The 22,358-nt window shown below is 37.8% G+C and overlaps 1 protein-coding gene across 2 annotated transcripts in view; it reads left to right on the plus strand.

Annotated features, from left to right (window-relative positions):
* Positions 1-22,358, plus strand: part of EEA1 (early endosome antigen 1) — a 125,703-nt gene that overhangs the window by 16,757 nt on the left and 86,588 nt on the right. For both annotated transcript variants that reach the window (XM_047788299.1, XM_047788300.1), the window contains exon 2: positions 19,641-19,733. In XM_047788299.1, coding sequence (XP_047644255.1) covers positions 19,641-19,733 — 93 coding nt within the window. The remainder of the gene's footprint in view (positions 1-19,640; positions 19,734-22,358) is intronic.

Here is a 22,358-nt window from a genome sequence, read left to right on the forward strand (position 1 = left end):
TTTTAATTTTGTGAATTTTGTGTTTTACTTTTTGAAACTGATATTCTAAATACCTTTTATAACAGGAATCCATAGCCAGTAGATTAGAACTTTTGTTAGATTTTGAAGTATTACATAGTAGGTCTTCAAGAACATTCTGTGATTTTTTTTTTTTTTTTTTGAGCATGGCTCACAGATTCTCTGTTTAGGAAATTTTATTATTAGCACCTTTGCCAGTTTTCTCAAGTGATTTTAATATTTAAAAAATGAAAAGTGGTATCCAGGAGGGATGGGCGCCTATGTGTCGGCTCTCCTCCCCCTTGCCTCCTCCCAACAGTAGTAGGGTTCCTGCAGCGAATCCTGAAGCCTAGCCCATGGGCCCCGGGTGGAGCTGCAGCTTGTGCAAATATTCAGATGAGAATTTGAAGACCCAGGTGGAGAAGGGTTCCATGTGAACAGCATCTGAGCATGGGTCAGTCAATCCTGACAGATGGGCAAGCCCCTAAAATTTAAAAAAAAAAAAAAAAGGCATCTTTTAGAACTAAATTCTTATTTTGATATATTTTTGTGTCTTCCTATCCATATTATTGAATCAAGACACTTGATACTCTAAACGTGCTTAACATGTAGAAATCAGTTTTAATTAGATATTAGGTGTTTAGTTATATGTTAGCTATGTAAAAATATTAGCTATTAAAGACTTTTCCTTATTATTGAGATAATTGCATGATGTGTAAAGGTCAAGTTAGTAGTAACTTATTTATAATTTTGATAGTCTCAGTCTCTTATTGACTTGGCTGCTTTTTTACTGACTTAACTGCTTTGAGAGGTCAGTTACTTTCTTTAAGAAAATTTAAATTTCTTTTTTTATTGACATATTGTTGATTTACAATATTGTGTTAGTTTCCGATGTATACCACAATGATTGTTATATATATATTTGCTTACTTTTTCAAAATCTTTTCTCTTATTACGAAATATTGATTATAGTTCCCTGTGCTGTACAGGTAAATTACTTCCATGTAACTAGTCACTTTGAGAGTTTTGAAAGCATCCATAAGAAAACTAAGCATAGGTAGAGATTGGAAATATATTTGGTTTTATTTCTGAGGGCGTGTTAAGTCAGCCATTTGAGGGCCTGCATGAACCATAGAATGAGAATTTTGGAGCTAGAAGGACCCATGATCTGGTCTTGTTCCTGTAGTTTGTCATTGAAGAAGTTGAGATTAGAAAATTAAGTGTCTTACTTAGTATCAGAGAGATGGACAAGAAACACTTGAGATAGTAGAAAGAATATTGAATTAGGATTTGAGAAACCTAAATTTTAATTGCACCTCTTTCATTAGATAGCATGGTAATGTCAGGTAAGCCAGTTAGACTTTCTAGGGCTTCATTTCTTTATCTGTGGTGTGTTACATTTGGAACATGATTTCTTCGATATTTTTCAGCTTTTAAACTTTGTTCTAGGTCTTTTCTTTTGGGAGAGGTGGACTTAATCATAATATAGGTATTTACTCAATGTATATCTACCAAATGCCAGACATTGATTTAAACATTTTAGGCATACTATTTCACTTAATCATTACAACAGTTCTTTGAGGCTGACATTATTAATTCCATTTTACAAATGGGAATTTGGGGCTTACAGAGTTTAATTTACAAAGCCAAGTGGGTAAACTGAAGGTTGAATGCAGGTATGTGATTCCAGCTACTATCTTTGGAACCGTTCTTCCTAGATTTAGATGTACTTTTGTTTTTGGAACACTTGATAGGCCCTGCTGGAAATAAGAGCTAATTGCATTTAGGAAAGTATATGCTTCTTACCCCCTTCTCTGCATACTGTATTGTATATATTATATGTATTGATCGTGTGTCATTAAGTTAGGCAGGAAAGACTTAGGATGCCGAAGTATATTGTGTGCTGGCAACTTGAGAAATTTTGGAGAGGGCTGGAATCAGGTATGGGCCTGGGGAAGGAGGATATAGCCTCTTAGAAGCCACTTCCAAAGATAGGAGTTCCCATTGTGGCTTAGACCCAGCTAGTGTCCATGAGGATGTGGGTTCAATTCCTCTCCTCACTCAGTGGATTAAGGATCCAGTGTTGCCATAAGCTGCAGTGTAGTTTGCAGGTGCAGCTTAGATTTGGTTTTGCTGTGGTGTAGACCAGCAGCTGCAGCTCCCATTCTACCCCTAGCCTGGGAATTTCCATATGCTGTGGGTGCAGCCGTTCAAAGACAAAAAAAAAAAAAAAAAAAGAAAGAAAAAAGAAAAGAAAAAAAGCCACTTAACAAAGATCAATTGAATAGGGATTGCACTCAATTCAGCATTAATAATTTAACAACATGAGTGACTCATTAACATGCTCATTAAAGTTGTAGATGGCTCTAGGTTAGGTGGAATTGCTCACATTTCAAAAAACATGGGAATTGTTTTCAGTCAAAAGCTGATATAAATGAGTTAGGGTTAAATGTGGTATATTTGTAAAGAAGCTTACAATTGTATATGGTTTTACGATGGATAGAAAAGTATCTATGGAGTTACATGGTAGGTCAAGGTCATATTGCAAAAGTCTGAGCAAGCCTTCTACACCAGGACTTGATATAGATCTGGATATATTCAGTTTTTAAGAAGAAGGTAGAGAAATGAGAAGGAACTCAAGACAGGAAAAAAAGTAATTAGCAAAAATGAATTGTAAGACAAGTTTAAAGGTGTTAAGAGTTGTAATAGTGCTTAGAATGAAAAGTACTATTGACCATTTTCAAGGTTAAAGATTGGGGGCAAGGAGGAAAGGACAAGAGACAAATTGTATATGAAGTTTGAAGCTGACAGGAGTTAAGGATTAGGAGTACAGAAGTTATAAAATGAAAAGTAGAAGGTCCTTCCCCAGTAATCATTACTAATTGTTTCTAATGTTTTTTCCTGTGATTTTTTAAATGCATGTAGCCACTAACATTATACAGTATGATCATACTCTTCATTTGGGTTTGTCTTCCCCCCCCCCACTTAATATAGTTTGGAGAGCTTTCAGCATTAGCACTTTCAAAATTGCCTCTTTTGCTTGTGTATTTTTAATAACTATGTTATGTTTTATTATATGATTATTAAAATTTAATCATTTTTCAATTGAAGTAATTTAGTTTGTTTCCAGCTTTGCTCATAATCAACATTGCAGTGAACATGCTTGTGTACATATACAAGTGGCCCTTTAATGAATTTGATCGCTGGGTAATTTCCTAGCAATGAGTCAGAGAATATGTACATTTTTTGGTGTTTGGTTTCATTCTCACAAACACTGTTTGAGAGTGTTGGTTTTCTGACACCCTTTCTACCAGTTAATATTGTCAAAGTAAAAAAAAAAAAAAATCTCAATTTTTCTCAAATACTCTGAAGACCAGATTGGCAATTGTCATTTAGTCTTTTAGTCTCTTGTTTGACTTAGAAAGTTAAAAAAGAAACTATGGAAAATAGAATAATGTAGATCTTGGAGTAGTTACATTAATTCTTTTTAATGTATGAAGACTATTGTGTTAGTTAAACACGGGTGAATGTATTTATTGTGTCCTCACTAGGAAATTTGATGAATACCTCAGTTTTATAGGGCTCCCATCCTCAGAAAGTGTCCTTTTCTTTTTCTTTTTTTTTTTTTGTCTTTTTGTTGTTGTTGTTGCTATTTCTTGGGCCACTCCCGCGGCATGTGGAGGTTCCCAGGCTAGGGGTTGAATCGGAGCTGTAGCCACCGGCCTACGCCAGAGCCACAACAACGCGGGATCCGAGCCGCGTCTGCAACCTACACCACAGCTCACGGCACCGCCGGATCGTTAACCCACTGAGCAAGGGCAGGGACGGAACCTGTAACCTCATGGTTCCTAGTCGGATTCGTTAAACCACTGCGCCACGACGGGAACTCCTCCTTTTCTTTTTTGTAGAGACGATACTACATTATATCTACGGTATCTAATTGTGTCTACTGCATAATAAACTATTCCCAAACTTTGGCTTTGGCTTAAAACCACCACCGTTTTCTTTGCTTTAGATTCCGTAGATAACAGTTTGGACTAGGCAAAGCTGAATGGTTCTGCCAGTTTCTCTTGGGGTCGCTGGTCACCTGGTGTTATCTGTTGGTTTGATCGGGAAGATAGTCTAATGTAGTCTCATGAGGATTGCTGATTGTATTTGTTGGGTCATATGTGTCTAAGGTTAGCCTGGACTTATAGCATAGCAGAAGTTTCCAACAATTTAAGAATTTTTTTTTTTTTTCTCTTTAGGGCCACACCCATGGCATATGGAAATTCCCAGACTAGGGGTCCAACCGGAGCTATAGCTGCCAGCCTACACCACAGCCACAGCAACACAGGATCCGAGCTGCATCTTCGACCTACACCGCAGCTCACACAGCAATGCCAGATCTGTAACCCAGTGAGAGAGGCCAGGGATTGAACCACAACCTCATGGTTCCTAGTGGGATTCGTTTCTGCTGTGCCACAACAGGAACTCCAATTTTTAAATTTTTAATAAAATTTTTAAACCTAACTGAATCTCAAGTCAGTGGTATAGCCACACAGAGAAGATAATTATTTCAAGTGTTTTAAGAATATAGTGTGTTTTATACTATATAGCCTTAGTGAGCTATAGTATAAGGACAAAAAGAACTGCTTTAAAAAAAAAAAAGTAGGGAGTTTCGTCATGGTGCAGTGGAAGCGAATCCGACTAGGAGCCATGAGGTTGTGGGTTTGATCCCTGGCCTGGCTCAGGGGGTTAAGGATCTGGCGTTGTTGTGGCTGTGGCCTAGGCGGGCAGCTGTAGCTCTGATTGGACCCCTAGCCTGGGAGTCTATATATGCTTCGGGTGCAGCCCTAAAAAGCCAAAAAAAAAAAAAACCCCAAAACAAACAAAAAACTCATTCAGTAATTTTTTTTTTTTTTCATGGCCTCACTCACAGCATGTGAAAGTTCCAGGGCCAGGGATCAAACCTGAGCCTTGGCAGTGAACCAAGCCTTGGCAGTGAACCAAGCCACAGCAGTGACAATACTGGATCCTTAACCTGTTTAGCCACCAGGGACCTCCCATTCAGTAATCATGTTAGCAGTAATATTAGTATTGTTACTTTAAAGCCATTTTATGTGTAGTTTAAACAAATTATGTTACTGTTAAGAACCAAGATATTCAGTATAAAATTTAAAAATGTAAACTCAAAGAAGGAAAAAAATCTTTTTTTGTTTGTTGTTTAGGGCCATACTCGTAGCATATGCAAGTTCCCAGGCTAGGGGTGTAATTGGAGCTGTAGCTGCCAGCCCTGTGCCACAGTAACACAGGTTCCGAGCTGCGTCTGCAACGTATACCGCAGCTCACAGCAACACCAGATCCTTAACACACTGAGCAAGGCCAGACAGAGATCAAACCTGCATCCTCACGAACACTAGTTGGATTCGTTCTCACTGAGCCACAATGGGAACATCAAATTTTATAATCTTAAATTTGAACCTACATTTTGTTTTGCTTTTTTAAAATCTGTCTATCTGTACATGTGTCTCTGTGTGTGTGTGTGTATGTATGTATATATCCCTTATCTTAAAGGCTTAAAAGTAATGACTACACAGAAGCAATGAATACCTGAGTACTTGAGTACCCAAGACAGTGGTATTTAAATAGGACCAGGGCTATCTTGGAGAAGTGGGTGATTTCCATCTAGAAATTTTACTAGGTGAACCTGGGACATGTTGTGCCACAAAGCAAGGGGGCTATCAAACACTAAGAGGGTACTGTCAAAATGACAAAAGTCACTCTGAAGGCACTTCCACTAGCTAAAGCTGGGACAACTTGCACATCCAAAAAATCACACTGACTTCAACTCACTGAAACCCACTAAATATAAATAAACCCATGAGTTCATGAAATATATTTAAAAAATCCATGAATTCCTCTTTTCTCAAGGAAAGAGAAAGTCAAAAGACAAATGGCTTCATTGATCACTAGTTTATCAAAACTCTTATTCTGAAAATTTGTAATTAAAGGAAAGGAGTTAAGCATTTATCCTGCCCATCCAGTATACACTGAAATTCATGGCAGCCAAATAGCCCTGGCTGATACTGAAAAATGTCAGTTAATAGATGCAGGAGAAATAAAAACTGAGAAAATCAACAGTTTGCAACTGCTGATGAAATCAGTCTTTCAACTTAAATGACATCATAAAACCTTTCCTTAGATAAGAAGTCTTTCTGTCCTTTATTATATCTCTTACTTATACTTCTCTGCTTTTCTTGTGATACTCATAACACAAGGAGGACGAAAGTGGTGGTCGATTGTTACAGTAATGCCTGTCAATGAATCACACCTACGTTTTAATGTCCTTGTGATTCTCATGTGTAATCCTCTTCCACAAGGGCCCTGGGCTGGCTGTGAGACTTGCCTTGGCTGACAGCACCGTAGCAAATAAGATAGAAGCAGAGACCTGAAAAGTGCTTGCACGATGGGATTTGCTGCAGCGGGGCAGGATGCTTAACCCTCTGAGTAAGGTCTGGGATCAAACCCGCATCCTCTTGGTTACTCTTTGGGTTCTTAACCCACTCAGCCACAACGAGAACTCCAAGCATTTTTGTCCTTTTAAAGTATACAATTTAGTGGTATTAAGTACTTTCATGTCGTAACTATCTTCTGAAATGTTTTTATTATTCCAAAACTGGAACTCTGTACCATTAAACAACAACTCTTTACTCCCCCTACACCTAACCTCTTGTAACCATTATTTTAATTTCTATCTCTCCGAATTTGATTATTCTAGGTACTCATATTAGTGGAGTCATACATATTGGTCCTTTTGTGTCTGGCTTATTTCACTTAGCATAATGCTTCCTAGGTTCATCCATGTTGTAGCATATATTAAAATTTCCTTCTTTTGAAAGGCTAAGGTTGAATAATATTCTCTTGTATGTATATACCATATTTTATTTATCAATTACATCCCCCAGTGGACATTTGGGTTGTTTCCATCTTTTAGCTTTTTTTTTTTTTTGGTCTTTTTGCATTTTCTAGGGCTGCTCCCGAGGCATATGGAGGTTCCCAGGCTAGGGGTCTATTCGGAGCTGTAGCCGCCAGCCTACGCCAGAGCCACAGCAACTCGGGATCTGAGCTGCGTCTGCAACCTACACCACAGGTCATGGCAACTCCGGATTGTTAACCCACTGAGCAAGGGCGGGGACCGAACCCGCAACCTCATAGTTCCTAGTCGGATTCATCAACCACTGCATACGACGGGAACTCCCTTTTTAGCTATTGTGAATAATGCTGCTGTGAACATTGGTGTACAAATGTCAATTTGAGTTGAGTTAGGTTTTAGCTGAGATTTTTAAATCAATAAGAATTGTTATTAATAAGTTAGAGAATACAGGAAGAAAAGGAAACTTTTTCGTGGGATGGTAAAAGGTTGATTTTGGATATGATTCATTTGAGGTGCTTTGGGAAATCAGAAAGTGGCTGGAAATGTAGTCAAGAGACACAGAGCTAAATTAAATCTCTCTTTTATAGTTCAGGTGAGAGATGATGACACCTTGAATGGAGTTAATGGCAAAAGAGATGGAGGAAGGATGGATTCAAAATTTGTGTGGGTGATTGAATTAACTTTGGTGATTGGTTGTGAAGGTTAAGGAAGAGAAGTGTTAGGATTGCTTAGGATTTAGGCAAGATGGGTGTGTAATTTCAGGTAAAGAATGAAGATGGATTCAAGGTTTGTGAGAAAATGTGAATTTGGTTTTGAATCGAATGACTTTGGTGTGCTTTCATGGTACTCTGGTAGAGATAGCAGGACAGAAAAATGTGAATTTGAAGTTCAGCAGCAATCTGGATTAGATTTAGAATTTTGTTTTTGCCTGCACTAGGGGATAATTAAAATTAAGGGAGTGAATTAGATCACCTAATAGTGTACAGTAAACTCCTTGGGAAGCCCTAGAATGCTTTCTCCAAAATAAAAAAATTGTCTTGCAAATATACCTTCTCAGTTCATCTGTATGTACTAAGTTCTTAGCTTTTAGTAATAGGAAAGAGGTAGTTAGGGTCCTAAGAAATCTTTGATTATCCATTTGAAGTATAAGTATCAGGTATGTATTTAAAGTACCCTTCTTAAGGTCTGACTATGGTAGATGGCTTTTCAAACTTTCTGAATCTGTGAAAATTTTCCTTATTGCTTTTTATGATGGGCAGGGGGTGATATAGAGTGACAAAATCAGTGCTGAAGGTTACATTTTAAAAGAAATTCTTGCAGAAGTCTTATGTCTCCAAGGCTTTGAGGTTGTATGCTTTGAGGTTGTATTTACTTTCTAATGCCTGTATCCTTCCCAGTTTTAGAAATAATTTTGCTTAATATAAGGTGTGTTTAGTATCCAACAGCAATTTTTTCAAAGATTTTTTTTTTTTTGGTCTTTTTACTATTTCTTGGGCCGCTCCCGCGGCATATGGAGGTTCCCAGGCTAGGGGTCCAATCGGAGCTGTAGCCGCCAGCCTACGCCAGAGCCACAGCAACGCAGGATCTGAGCCGCGTCTGCAACCTACACCACAGCTCACGGCACCGCCGGATCCTTAACCCACTGAGCAAGGGCAGGGACCGAACCCGCAACCTCATGGTTCCTAGTCGGATTCGTTAACCACTGCGCCACGATGGGAACTCCATTTTCAAAGATTTTTATAAAAGCAATAATTTATTTCTAGTCAACTCACTGTTTTCTGTCAATTAATCTACTATTAATTTAGCTTTTGCAGGCTTGCTTTGTTTCCAGTCTGGTTTTAGCTAGAGTGGTATGGGTTGTGCATTTGCTTATTAAGCATTTATCTCTTCTATGTGCAGACAGGTTATCCTTCTAGTCAGTTTTAGTGCTCTGAAGATATGAAATATTTAGCGATGAAGTTCTTTATTTTTAGTAGCAATTAGGTTGGAAAACTGAGTTTTATCAATGAAATTCTTGCTGTCTTTCTGCTTCATCTCCTGCTTGATCTGTTGAGAAGTGGGGAGAGTATGTTGACAGTTGGGAAGCTCTGACTCGTATATCACCAGATAATATAAAACTTTTTGTTATTCATCTATAAAATAGTTGTTCCCTATATACAACTAGATGTTTGTTTTGATTCTGTTTTTCTTTGCTTAGATTTAGATTTTCAGTCTTAATCGGAATATATAGCTATTGGTTGCTTTGGATTACAGGAGTGCAGTTGTGATTCTCACAAGGAGATTATTAAATTGTATTCAATAAATAGCTAGTCTGAAAGAAATCAAATATGCTTTTCAAAGAAACTTAGTGTTGTTAAAACTTCTACGAGAGTGATACTACCTTTCAAGATATTGCATGCAGTAAACAATAGCTTTTTTACCCCAGTGAAGTGCTCTTCTCTTCAAAAACTTGTATATGATTTTTTGAAAGTCGTTTTTGCAGAGATTAATGCTGCTTTATGTTGATCTTATGATTTTTGGTAGTAGGAATGTGTTTTTAATTATCACCAACCTAGGGTAGCCAAATACATTGCAGATACCTGTTCTTAATTGGTTGAAATAAATACTTTGAATACCCTATAAACTTTTTTCCCCATCTTTTCAAATTTTGATCTTTTTGGCTGATGCCACTAAGCACTAAGGGTAGATGTTTGGTAACGGTAATCATCTGGATCTTTTTGTGAGGCCAAATGTTTTTTTTTTTTTTGGCTTCATCCATGGCATGCGCAAGATCCTGGGCCAGGGACTGAACCTGTGCCACAGCTGTAACCAGAGCCACAGCAGTGACAATGTCGGATCCTTAACCTGTTGAGCCGTACAGGAACTCCCCAAGTATTTTTTAATTTTAAAAAATCTGAATATTAAGAAAAATAGCACCACACTAACAAAATTTTTTGAGAGGAGTTGGGTAAGTGGTTAACTAAATCATCAATGCAAATTTTATCCTTTCAGTAACATAGGGGAAAAATAGTAATAGCAACAAAAATAGCACTGACATAAAACACATCAGTCTTCTGTTACCTTTGAATCCCTGTGTTTATGGCTTTAAATAATTGAAGTCACAGTATATCTAAACTTTGTACTTTGCCTCTCTTACAAATTCAACATTTTATCAGAAACATTATTTTTCTACATAACCTTCACCCTTCTCATTTTTAATTGTCAAGTTTGTTGAGTGGGTATGTCACAATTTCATTAAGCTATTCTTTGTTTTGAATATAGTTGCTTATAATTTTTCACTTAAATTTTTTTTATTAGGAGTTTCTGCAGTGGTGCAGTTGGTTAAGAATCAGACTGTGGCAACTTGGGTTGCTGTGGAGGCACGGGTTTTATCCTTGGCCCAGCGCAGCAGGTTAAAGGATCTGGCATTGCTATAGCTGTGGTGTAGGTTACAGCTACAGCTTGGATTCAGTCCCTGGCTCGGGAACTTCCATATGCCATGGATGTGGCCATAAAAAATTTTTATTACATAGGCTTCAGGTGTATAGCATTAGAATTCTACATCTGTGTACAAGAAAGTCATCACCATCATAAGTCTAATTGTTGCCCATCACCATACAGTTGACCCCCTTCACCATTTCGCTCACCCTCCACCCCCCCCCTTTCCCTTTGGTAACCACTAATCTGTTCTCTGAATCTCTGAATTTGTTTTTATTTTATATGTTCATTTGTTTCGTTTTTCTAGATTCTACATATGAGCAAAATCAAAAAGAGTATTTGTACTTCTCTGTCTTAGTTCACTTAGCATAATACCTTCAGAGTCCATCCATGTTGTCACAAATGGCAGAATTTCATTTTTTATGGCTTAATAGTATTCCATTGTGTGTGTGTGTGTGTGTGTGTGTGTGTGTGTGCGCGTGTGTGTGCATGCACATGCACCCCACGTCTTCTTTATCTATTCATCCATTGATGGACACTTCAGTTGTTTTCCTATGTTGGCTGTTGTAAACAATGCTGTAATGAATATAATGAATATAGGGGAACATATATCCTTTTTTTTGTCTTTTTTTTTTTGTCATTTTAGGGCCACATCTATGGCATATGGAGGTTCCAGGTCTAGGGATCTAATTGGAGCTGTAGCCACCAGCCTACGCCAGAGCCACAGTAACAGCAGATCTGAGCCACGTCTGTGGTCTACACCACAGCTCACGGCAATGCCAGATCCTTAAGCCACTGAGCGAGGCCAGGGATTGAACCTGAGTCCTCATGGGTGCTAGTTGGGTTTGTTAAACCGCTGAGCCACAACAGAAACTCCAGTCTTTTGTCTTTTTTAGGGCTGCACCCACGGTGTATGGAGGTTCCCAGGCTGGGGGCCAAATCGGAGCTGGAGCTGCTGGCCTATGCCACAGCTAATGGCAGTCCTGGATCCTTAACCCACTAAGTGAGGCCTGGGATCAAACCTGCATCCTCATGGATACTAGTTGGGCTCTTTAACCCCTGAGCCATGATGGGAACTCCAGCATATATCTTTTTGAATTAGAGTTTTTGTGTTTTTCAGATAAATACCCAGAAGTGGAATAGCTGGGTCATATGGCTGGTAGTTCTGTCTTAATTTCTCCACTCCATTTTTCATAGCGGCTATACCAAATTATAGTTCCACCACCAGTTTTTGGATTCCTTTTTCTTTACACCCTTTCAAACATTTGTCATTTCTTGTCTTTCTGACAAATGTGAGGTGATACCTCATTGTGGTTTTGATTTCCATTTTCTCTGATAATTAATGATATTAAACATTCTTTCATGTGCCTGTTGGCCATCTGTGTCTTGTCTTTGGAAAATGTCTGTTCAAATCTTCTGTTCATTCTTTAATTTGTTTTTTTGTTGTTATTGGGTTGTATGTTTTGTATATTTTGATTATTACTCACTTCTTGGAGATAATGCTTTGCAAATACCTTCTCCCATTCAGTAGGTTGCTATTTTGTTTTGATGATGATTTCCTTTGCTGTACCAAATCTTTTTAGTTTGATATAGTCTCATTTGTTTAATTTTGCTTTTCTTTCTCTTACTTTGGGAGGCAGATCCATCCATAAAAACATTGCTAAGACTGATGTTAGTGAAATTTTCTTCTAGAAATTTCATGGTTTCACGTTTTAAGTTAAGCCTTTTTTGGGGCTGGGGGCCCTGCCCACAGTATGGAGAAGTTCTCAGGCAGGGATTGAACCTGGGCCATAGCTGTACCCAGAGTGATAGCAGTCACAATGCCATTAGGGAACTCCTTATATTCAAGTTTTTAACCCATTTTGAGTTAATTGTTTCATTCTTTTGCCTGTGGCTGTTCTTTCCCCCCAGCATTATTATTGAAGAGACTATCTTTTCTTTATAATCTGTTCTTTGCCCCTTTGTCATAAATTAATTGTCCATATAGATGTAGGTTTACATTTCTAGGCTCTCAGTCCTGTTTCACTGATCTGTGTGTCTGTTTTTATGCCCGTACCATACTGTTGTGATTACTTAGCCTTGTAGTATAGTTTGAAATTAGAGAGCATGATACTTCTAGCTTTTTTTTTCTTCTTCTTCAGATTATTTTGACTATTTGGGGTCTTTTGTGGTTCCATAGACATTTTAGAATTATTTGTTCTAGTTCTGTGAAATATGCCATTGGAATTTTGATAGGGATTGCACTGAATCTGTAGGTTGCTGTGGGTATTATGGACATTTTAACAATATTAATTTTTCTAATCTGTTAACACAGACTATATATTCAGTTCCATTTTTGTCTTCAATTTTATTCATCAGTATCTTATGATTTTCACTGTACAGTGAACATTTTCACTGTTCATCAGTATCGTATGATTTTCACTGTAAATTTTCATGTACAATTTTGTTCATCAGTATCTTACGATTTTCACTGTTCATCAATATCTTATGATTTTATTCATAGGTATTTTATTCTTTTTGATGCAGTCATACATGAGATTGTTTTCTTAATTTTTCCTTTTGATGGCTAATTATTGGTGTAGAAATGTCACAGATTTCTGTATGTTCATTTTGTACCCTGTGACTTCATTGAATTCATTTATTATATTTATTAGTGCTGTGTGTGTGTATGTGTATGTGTAGTCTTCAGCATTTTCTATGTATAGTATCATGTTATCTGCAGATAGTGATGGTTTTACTTTTCCATTCTGATTTGGTTGCCTTTTATCCCCACTCCACCCCCCCCCTTTTTTTTTTTTTTTTTGCCTAATTGCTTTGGCTAGGGCAGCCAATGCTATGTTGAATAAAACTGACACTAGTAGTCATCCTTGTCTTGTTTCCTGATCTTAGAGGAAAAGCTTTTAGCTTTTCATTGTTTAGTGTGATATTAGCTGTGGGTTTGTCATATATTGCCTTTATTATTTTGAAGTGTGCTTCCTCTATACACACTTTGTTGAGTTTTTATCATAAACTGTTGTTGAATTTTTGTCACATGCTTTTTCTGCATCTCTTGAGATGACCACATAGTTTTTAATCCTTCATTTTGTTAATGTGATGTATCATATTGATTGATTTGTGGATGTTGAACCATCTTTGCAACCATGGAATAAATACCACTTGATGTGTGTATACTCCTTTTAATGTATTGTTGGATTCAGTTTGCTAATATTTTGTTGAGGATTTTTTGCATCTATGTTCAAGGATATTGATTGGCCTGTAATTTTCTTTTTTTGTGGTCTCCTTATCTGGTTCTGACATCAGGTTAATGCTGGCTTCATAGAATGTGCTTGGAAGGCTTCCTGGATTTTCAGTTTTTTGGAAGAATTTGAGAAGGGGTAGGTATTAAATCTTTGAATGTTTTGTAGAATTTGCCAGTGAAGCTATCTGTTGCTAGGCTTCATTTTGTTGGGAGATTTTTGATTATTATTTTCATCTTCTTACCTAGTAATTGGTCTACTCAGAATTTCTATTTCTTCATGATTCAGTCTTGGAAGATTGTGTGTTTCTAGAAATTCATCAATTTCTTTTAGATTATCCAATTTGTTGGCATATAGTTATCATGCTAGTCTCTTATGATCCTTGGTATTTCTGTGGTGTCAGTTGTAACATCTCTTTCATCTCTGATTTTATTTGAATCCTCTTTTTTTTTTTTTTTTTTTTTTTTCTCTCTTGGTGAGTCTAGCTAAAGGTTTGCCAGTTTTGTTTATCTTTTCAAAGAACCAGCTCTTTCATTGATCTTTTCTTTTTTCTTTCTTTCTTTTTTTTTTTTTAAGTCTTTATTTCTGCTATGATCCTTATTATTTCCTTCTACCAATTTTGGGCTTTGTTTTTTCTTTTTTTTTAGTTCTTTCTGGTGTCAGGTTAGATTGTTTATTGGGGATTTCTTGTTTCTTGAGGTAAGACTGTTAAATTTAGTCTGTTTACATTTAATGTAATTATTGAAAGTTATGTAGTTATTGCCATTTTGTTAATTGTTTTCTGGCTGTTTTTTTTGTGGTTCCTCTTCATCTTTTCCTTTTCTCTTTTTTCTTTTGTGTTATTATTTCTTAAGGTGTTGTTTAGATTCCCTTTTCATTTTCTTTTGTATATTTATAAGATTTTTTTCCTTGTGGTTACTGTGAGGTTCACCTATGGCGTTCTGTGTAAGTAGTAGCCTGTTTTAAGTTGATGGCAACTTAAATTAGAACTCATTCCAAAGGTTTTATCTTTTTACTCCCTCCTCATGTTTTATTCTTTTGATGACACGTTTTACTACTTTCTATTCTATGCATCCTGTAACTAATTATTGTCATTTTAGTTATTTTTAGTGCTTTTATCTTTAACCTTCATGCTTGCTTTATAAGCGATTGATTGTCTACCTTTATTATATATTTAGATTTAGCAGTAATTTTTTTAAAATTTTCATATGTTTTCTTTTTATCATTTAGTGCCATTTCTTTTCAGCTTAAATAAATCTCTAATATTTCTTATGGGCTGGTTTAGATTTTGCTCATCAGGGAAACTCTTGATCTCTCCTTCATTTCTGAATGATAGCTTTGCTGGATAGATGATTCTTGGAAGTTTTTTTTCTTTCAGCACTTTGAATATGAGAATGCCACTCTCTTCTAGTCTATGAAGGTTCTGCTGAAAAATCTGCTGTAGTCTTAGAGGGTTTCCCTTGTATATAACAATTTGTTTTTCTCTTGTTGCTTTTAGGATTCTCTCTTTCTCCTTTACTTTTGCCATTTTAATTATAGGTTCTTCTTACTTGGAACTCTTTGTGCTTCCTATTACTGGATGTCTGTTTCCTTCCCTCAATTAAGGATGTTTTTAGCAGCTATTTCTCCAGATAGGTTTTATGTCCCTTTCTCTCTTCTCTTTCTGGCATTTCTATATTGCAAGTGCTATTCTGCTTGATGCTGCCCTAGAAGTCCGTTAAGGTGTCTTCACTTTTTAAATATTTTTTTCATTTTCCTGTTCTGAGTTCCATTGTTTTATCTTCCCACTGGCTGATATGTTCTGCCTCATCTAGTTTTCTGTTGAACCCCTCTGGCATATTTTCAGCTCAGTTATAGCTTCTGTTTGGTACCTTCATATATTTTCTATCTCTTTGTTGAAGTTCTCGCTCTGTTCACTTTTTGGTTGCATCTTTATGATCATTACTTTGAAATTTTTATCAGGTAGAGTGCCTATCTCCATTTTGTTTAGTTTGTTTTTTTTGGGGGTGTTTTGTTTTACTCTTTCTATTGGAATATCTTTCTCTCTCTCCTCATTTTGCTCAATTCTTTTTTGTTTGTTTCTATGTATTAGATATATCAGCAATCTCTCCCAGTCATGAAGTAGTGACCTTATTTAGGAGATGTCCTGTGAGGCTCAGAAGCACAATCCTGCCTGACCACTAGAGCTAGGTGTTCATGAGGTGTCTCCTGTGTGGGCTGCATGCAGTGGTGGGTCCACAGCTGCTGTGGAGTACTGGTGGGGGTGCTGTTGCTTGGCTAGCTATGAGGCCCAGCAGAGGTCCAGAGTTGGACAGTGCTGTCACAGTGGGGTGTGCTAACTGGTGCTAATAGGTTGGATGGAGAATTCCGAGATAGTGTTCACCAGTACCAGTATTAGAAAGGTAGCGTGACATCACATAAATGGCTCCTCCCAGTGACTCAGGCCCTAGGGAGCATCCCAATTGGTTCTAGTCTTTCTAGCACCTGCTTTAAGAGAGTAGGTGGGTCTCCTTCAGCTATGGGACATGTACTTTTCATTTTGGTGTTTTTGCACTGGCATTGGGCCCAGTCAGTCTGTGTGTCAGTCCTTTAAGAGCAGGTTTTACATTCCTTATAGTTCTATAGTTTTCCTTGGCGTATTCCCCATTAGTTTTCAAAACCAGGTTTTGGGGCTTCATCTCTCTTGTGTGAGATCTAGGGGCTGGGGTGCCTGATGTGGGGCTCAAATCTTTCACTCCTCAAGAAAAAGATCTGGCACCTTTGTAGTCTTTCCCCATTGTGGATTCTGCAGCTGGGGTGTGGTTTTTGTATCTTTGCCTCTCCTACTGATTTCAATGCTGTTTTTATATTTCACTCTTTGTTAAATTTTCTTCATTCAGTTTTCAGGTCCCTTTCTGGGAAACTGTCCCATTTGTTGTATCTGTGGGAGGAAGTGAGTTCAGGATCTTTTTATGCCACTATCTTGAACCCTCTCCCATAATTTTTCACTTTTGTAAATAATGCTTTGCGTGGAATGCCCATTTATCCCTGCCTGGAAAAGTTTTGATCAAACTGCAAAAATGGACACACAGCATCTGTGACCTATGCTGCAGCTTGCAGCAATGCCAGATCCTTAACTCACTGAGCAAGGCCAGGGATCAATCCAGCATCCTCATGGAGACTAGGCTGAGCCACAGCTAGAACTCTGGCCTGGCTTCTTGTTACCTACTCTGTGTAGGGTGTTTTGGTTCCTGTTATCCCATAAGAACTTTCTTGCCTCTACCTGCTTTAGGTCCCCAAACTCTATACTCTGTGTATTTCTGTTTTATTTTTTGTCTACTGAGATACTCATGTTTGAGCATGATTCTGCCTTTTTTTTTTTTTTCTGTCTTTTCAGGGCCACACGCATGGCATATGGAGGTTCCCAGGCTAGGGGTCCAATCAGAGCTGTAGCTGCTGGCCTACACCACAGCCACAGCAACAAGGGATCCAAGCCATGTCTGTTGCGACCTACACCACAGCTCACGGCAATGCCAGATCTCCAACCCACTGAGCAAGGCCAGGGATTGAACCTGCAACCTCATGGTTCCTAGTCGGATTCGTTTCTGCTGCACCACAACGGGAACTCCGATTCTGCCTTTTTAATGTTTAAAAATTTTTAAATCTGCTGTTGATCTTTAAAAAAATTTTATTGAAGTATAGTTGATTTGCAATGTTGTGTTAATTTCTGCTATACAGGAAAGAGATTCATTTATATATAGTCTTATTCATATTCTTTTTCCATTATGGTTTATCAAAGGATATTGAATATAGTTCCTTGCACTATCAGTAGGACCTTGTTTATCCATTCTATATATAGTAGTTTGTATCTGTTAATCCCCAAACTTCTAATCCTTCCCTCTCCCACCTACCTCCCCCTTGGCAACCACAAGTCTTTTCTCTTTGTCTGTGAGTCTGTTTCTTTTTCATAGATATTTTATTTGTGCCATATTTTAGATTCCACATATAAGTGATATCAGGGAGTTCCCATTGTGATGCAGTGGAAAACAAATCTGGCTAATATCCATGAGGATGTGGATTCAATCCCTGGCCTTGCTCAGTGGATTTTGGGTCCCATCTTGCTGTGGCTGTGGTGTAGGCTGGCAGCTATACCTCTGGTTTGACCCCCTAGCCTGGAAACTTCATATGCTGCCTGTGTGGCCCTAAAAAGCGAAAAAAAAGGTGATATGTGGTATTTGTCTTTCTCTTTCTGACTTTGCTTAGTATGATAATCTCTAGGTCCATCCATGTTGCTGTAAATGGCATCATTTCATTCTTTTTAATGGCTGATATTCCATTATGTGTATGTATATGTTTGTATATATACACACACACACGTACACATACCACATCTTCTTTATCCATGCATCTGTTGATGGATATTTAGGTTGTTTCCATGTCTTGGCTACCATGAGTAGTGCTGCTCTGAACATAAGGGTGCATGTGTCTTTTGCTATTGATCTTTGATTGGAGTTGAAGCAGTTTAGTTTCTAGGCTAACTGCAAGTGCTGTCTTGACTAGGGTTGTGGACCCTCTCTCTTTCCCATGGCATATTTTAGTGTTTGATATCCTCTACCCCATTCCACATTTCCAGTTTAATACCTTTCAATGTGTGTGTGCATTACTTTCTGTAACTGCACTTCTCATTGACATAATGGGGTTTCAGTGGCCTAAGAACAGAAGAAAGTTCTTAGACAATTTAGCAACAATCAGGGGGAATATGTTTAAAATATGCACATCAAATCGTTTTTTTATTCCCCATGCTTCTTGAGCTTACTTAGGTCTGCTTACTAGAATTATTTTAGGCAAGTTTTGAGGAAGGGTAAATTTGGTGATAATAATAGGATTATGTAGATATTTGTGTGAATTGCTCCATCTCTGACAAGGTAAATCTCAGGTGAAAAGCCCCTGGATTCTGGAAAAACATGGTATACAGAAATGGGGAAAGTGCAGTTCTTGGGAGGAACAGCTTTGTTTCTAGTCTTTTGGGGATAGAGGCACTAGTTTTAAAATCCATTGTGAAATGTGGATGAGTCAAAAATGAATTTCTGGTTTTATACAATTCTCTATATTAAGTGTACAATTAAAGGCTCTTTAACTTTTTTTTTTTACCATTTAACAACTTTTTTTTTCCTACGCGCATAAGCCTATCATCAAATCCAGATAGCTGGCTTTTATTTATTTATAAATTCATGTCTCTGGAGTTCCCATTGTGGCGCAGTGGAATCGAATCTGACTAGGAACCATGAGGTTGCGGGTTCGATCCCTGGCTTCGCTCAGTGGGTTAAGGATCTGGCGTTGCCAGATCACAGATGTGATCTGGCGTTGCTGTGGCTATGGTGTAGGCTGGCAGCTGCAGCTCCAATTAGACCCCTATGCTGGGAATCTCCGTATGCCATAGGTGTGGCCCTCAAAAGACGAAAGACAAAAAAAAAAAAAATCATGTCTCAAGTATATCATTTTAGGGAAGAATCTTGCTTTGTTTTTTGTAGGAGGGTAGCTGATATAATAGTTAAAATTTCAGAATTTCATTGTGTTAAATGAATACAATAAAGACATACTCTGGGTAAGTTTAGAAGGTTTTTGAGAGTTGTATTTTGAGAAAATGTGACAGAAATGTGGATCATTCAATTTGGAGAAGTCTACTTATTTTTAGTATTAGAAATTTCTCAGTGTAAAATGGTAGTTGATGGATGGGTAACTAGGTAATATAGCCTGTGTTGATCTTTTACCTCTGCTCAAATCATAGTTTAGTTGGTGTAGTGGAGAGCTATGTAAGAATAATTAGAAATTCAGCGCTTTAGTTCTGCTTCTTTCTGATTTTTTGTTAACAGTGTAATCTTGAGAAGTCCTTTAGCTGCTTTTGAGTTTGTTTTCTCTAGCGGTAACATTTTCCCTGCCTCTCAGAGATGTTATTCTGATTAAATAAGATATTCTGTGAAAGTGAGGTGAAGATGATAAAGCACTATATACAAAATACATGTTATTAAATAATTTATCAATATATTGTTGATATTTACTTTGATTTTTTTTTCCCTCTTGTGCTTATGTTTCAGACTCCTGGGAGAGTTGGCTCTCAAGGTTCTGATTTAGATTCATCAGCAGCTCCTATAAACACAGTGGATGTCAATAATGAAAGCTCCTCAGAGGTATGAAAGTAATAAAATGGCAACAAAACTCAGTATTACCTAAGAAAAATAGCAAATATTTGGAGTAACAATTGGAAATTTAAACTTCTGTAAGAAAAATTTTTGAAAATCTTTCTTACAAATTGGAATGCAACTTTTGAATCTCACTTGTAGATGGATACTAGTGCCTAGTTGTGAGACTGAGGAAGTGTATATTAAGGCTGAAAAATATTGCCAGTTTGTCTTTAATGTTAAAGTTATCTATACTTAATGAAGATGTAAAAATCTGTTGGTAAAGAATTACCAGTTAAATAGTGTCTATTCATGTGTTTCTACTGTTATGAACTACTAAGCTAATGAAAAATTAGCTATAAAATCTATAAATTATTTATCTTCGTATATAACTTTGTAAGAACTTTTTTCTTTGATAGGTTATTAAAAATTAGTGAGATTTAGGTTGTGATGATGGTTGTACATCTATAAATGTAATAAGTTTCACTGAATTAAAAAAATTAATGGAGGAGTTCCCATTGCGGTGCAGCAGAAACGAATCTGACTAGGAACCATGAGGTTACTGGTTCGATCCCTGGCTTCGCTCAGTGGATTAAAGATCTGGCATTGCTGTGAGCTGTGGTGTAGGTCACAGGCACAGCTCAGATCTGTGTTGCTGTGGCTGTGGTGTAGGCCAGCAGCTGTAGCTCCAATTTGACCTCTAGCTTGGGAACCTCTGTATGCTGGCCCTAAAAAGAAAAAAAGAAAAAAGAAAAAAATTAATAGAGAAAGTAAATAAGTCTAAAAAAGAAAGTTGCTTTATTATTGTCATTTTTAACAAATAGCATATGCTCATTATAGAAAAAGGAGATAAGACAGGAGAAGAACATAAAAATCACCCATAATACTACCCCTGAGAGAGCGACACGCTCGCATTTTTGCTCTGACAGTTTTAGTCTGTTGTACCTTTCCCGGCTCAGCCGTGCTGCCTACTCAGTCCCCTTTTTCCTAGTCTTCTCGGCTTCTTGGTTGGTGAGTCCAATATGTATGTGTTTCTGGATAGGTCTCTCTCTCCACTCATCTCTCTCTTTTGTCTCTTTCTGGCTATCTGTCTTCATGTATATTCACCATAAGATCTAATACGACTATGAGAGTGAGACTTGAACTTTATTAAGAGCAAGTTTAAGGAAATATCTTGAAGGAAACCTTCTCAACTGTGTTCGTAATCTGATGAGCTCAAGTACTCATCAGATGTGAGCCTGGAAAGGAATTTAGTAATAATTGTTGACCCCACTCAGACCAAAAAAGTCTTCATTGGGTGAGCAGTGCCTCATAATCCTGCTATATTTTCTCATTGGGGTCCCTTTTCTACCCATTGTGATAATTGTACTCTCTCTATTCTCAAATCTTCCATGTGTCTACCTTTTCCCCACCTTTTCTTGGTCACCTTCTATACTACTGAGGAAACAAAAAACCATTAGATGCAGGCTTTCATTTTATCACTAAAACTATACTTGCACTTCTGTTTTCTTTTTTACTTTGGTACGTGAAAGACAGGTCTCTTTTCCTATCACAGCTCAGTCCTTTCTCGTACTCTGGAATCCATTCTCTCTCACATTCTCAGCTTACCCTCTCTGCCTCCGATGACTTTGGTTTTTACCTATGCCACGGATTAGTCTTATCAGCATACAAATACTGCTGAAGATGTGCCACTAACCTGGCTGTCCCTTGCATTAAGTTCGGTGCTTGAAATTCTTCATATTACCCACTAGTGTAAATTCCCACTGCTACTCTAACTGAGGGCTGTTGGTGATATGAATTCTTAGGTGATGTTTTTTCTGTATGGCCAGTGCTGAAGTGTCACATGTTAGGTTTTCAGTCACTCTCTCCCTACCTCTCTTAATCTCTTTTTCTCGCAGTCCTTCTCTAGGTTGTTTCCTTTTACCCTGAGGTTGGCTTCCCACTTTGAACAAACTCTAGGTTTTAACTTTGTGCCCTTAGCAGCCATCTAAATGGAATTTGAAATATCATGGTCTCCAGAATTTTTTTTTTTTGTCTTTTGTTGTTGTTGTTGTTGTTGTTGTTGCTATTTCTTGGGCCGCTCCCGCGGCATATGGAGGTTCCCAGGCTAGGGGTTGAATCAGAGCTGTAGTCACCGGCCTACGCCAGAGCCACAGCAACTCGGGATCCGAGCCGATCCGAGCGTCTGCAACCTACACCACAGCTCATGGCAACGCCGGATCGTTAACCCACTGAGCAAGGGCAGGGACCGAACCCGCAACCTCATGGTTCCTAGTCGGATTCGTTAACCACTGTGCCACGACGGGAACTCCAAGGTCTCCAGAATTTTAAGAAATAGAAATGAAGCAATACTTTGCTTTAGTGCTCATTTGCATCAAATTTTGTTTATTATACTATATATATGTGTGTGTGTGTATATATATATATATATATATGTAGTAGTATCTTAGTAGATGCTATTATAACAAAAATACTGAGAGGCTTAAACAACAAACATTTCCCTCTCACAGTTCTGGAGGCTGGGATGTTCAGCATCAAGAATCTGGCCGATTCTGTGTGTGATGGAGGCTTGCTTCCTGATTTATAGATTGTTGTCCTCATAGGGCAGTAGGGGTGAGAGAGCTCTCTGGAGGC

This window comes from Phacochoerus africanus, chromosome 7, assembly GCF_016906955.1.
Source record: "Phacochoerus africanus isolate WHEZ1 chromosome 7, ROS_Pafr_v1, whole genome shotgun sequence".
Taxonomy (NCBI): domain Eukaryota; kingdom Metazoa; phylum Chordata; class Mammalia; order Artiodactyla; family Suidae; genus Phacochoerus; species Phacochoerus africanus.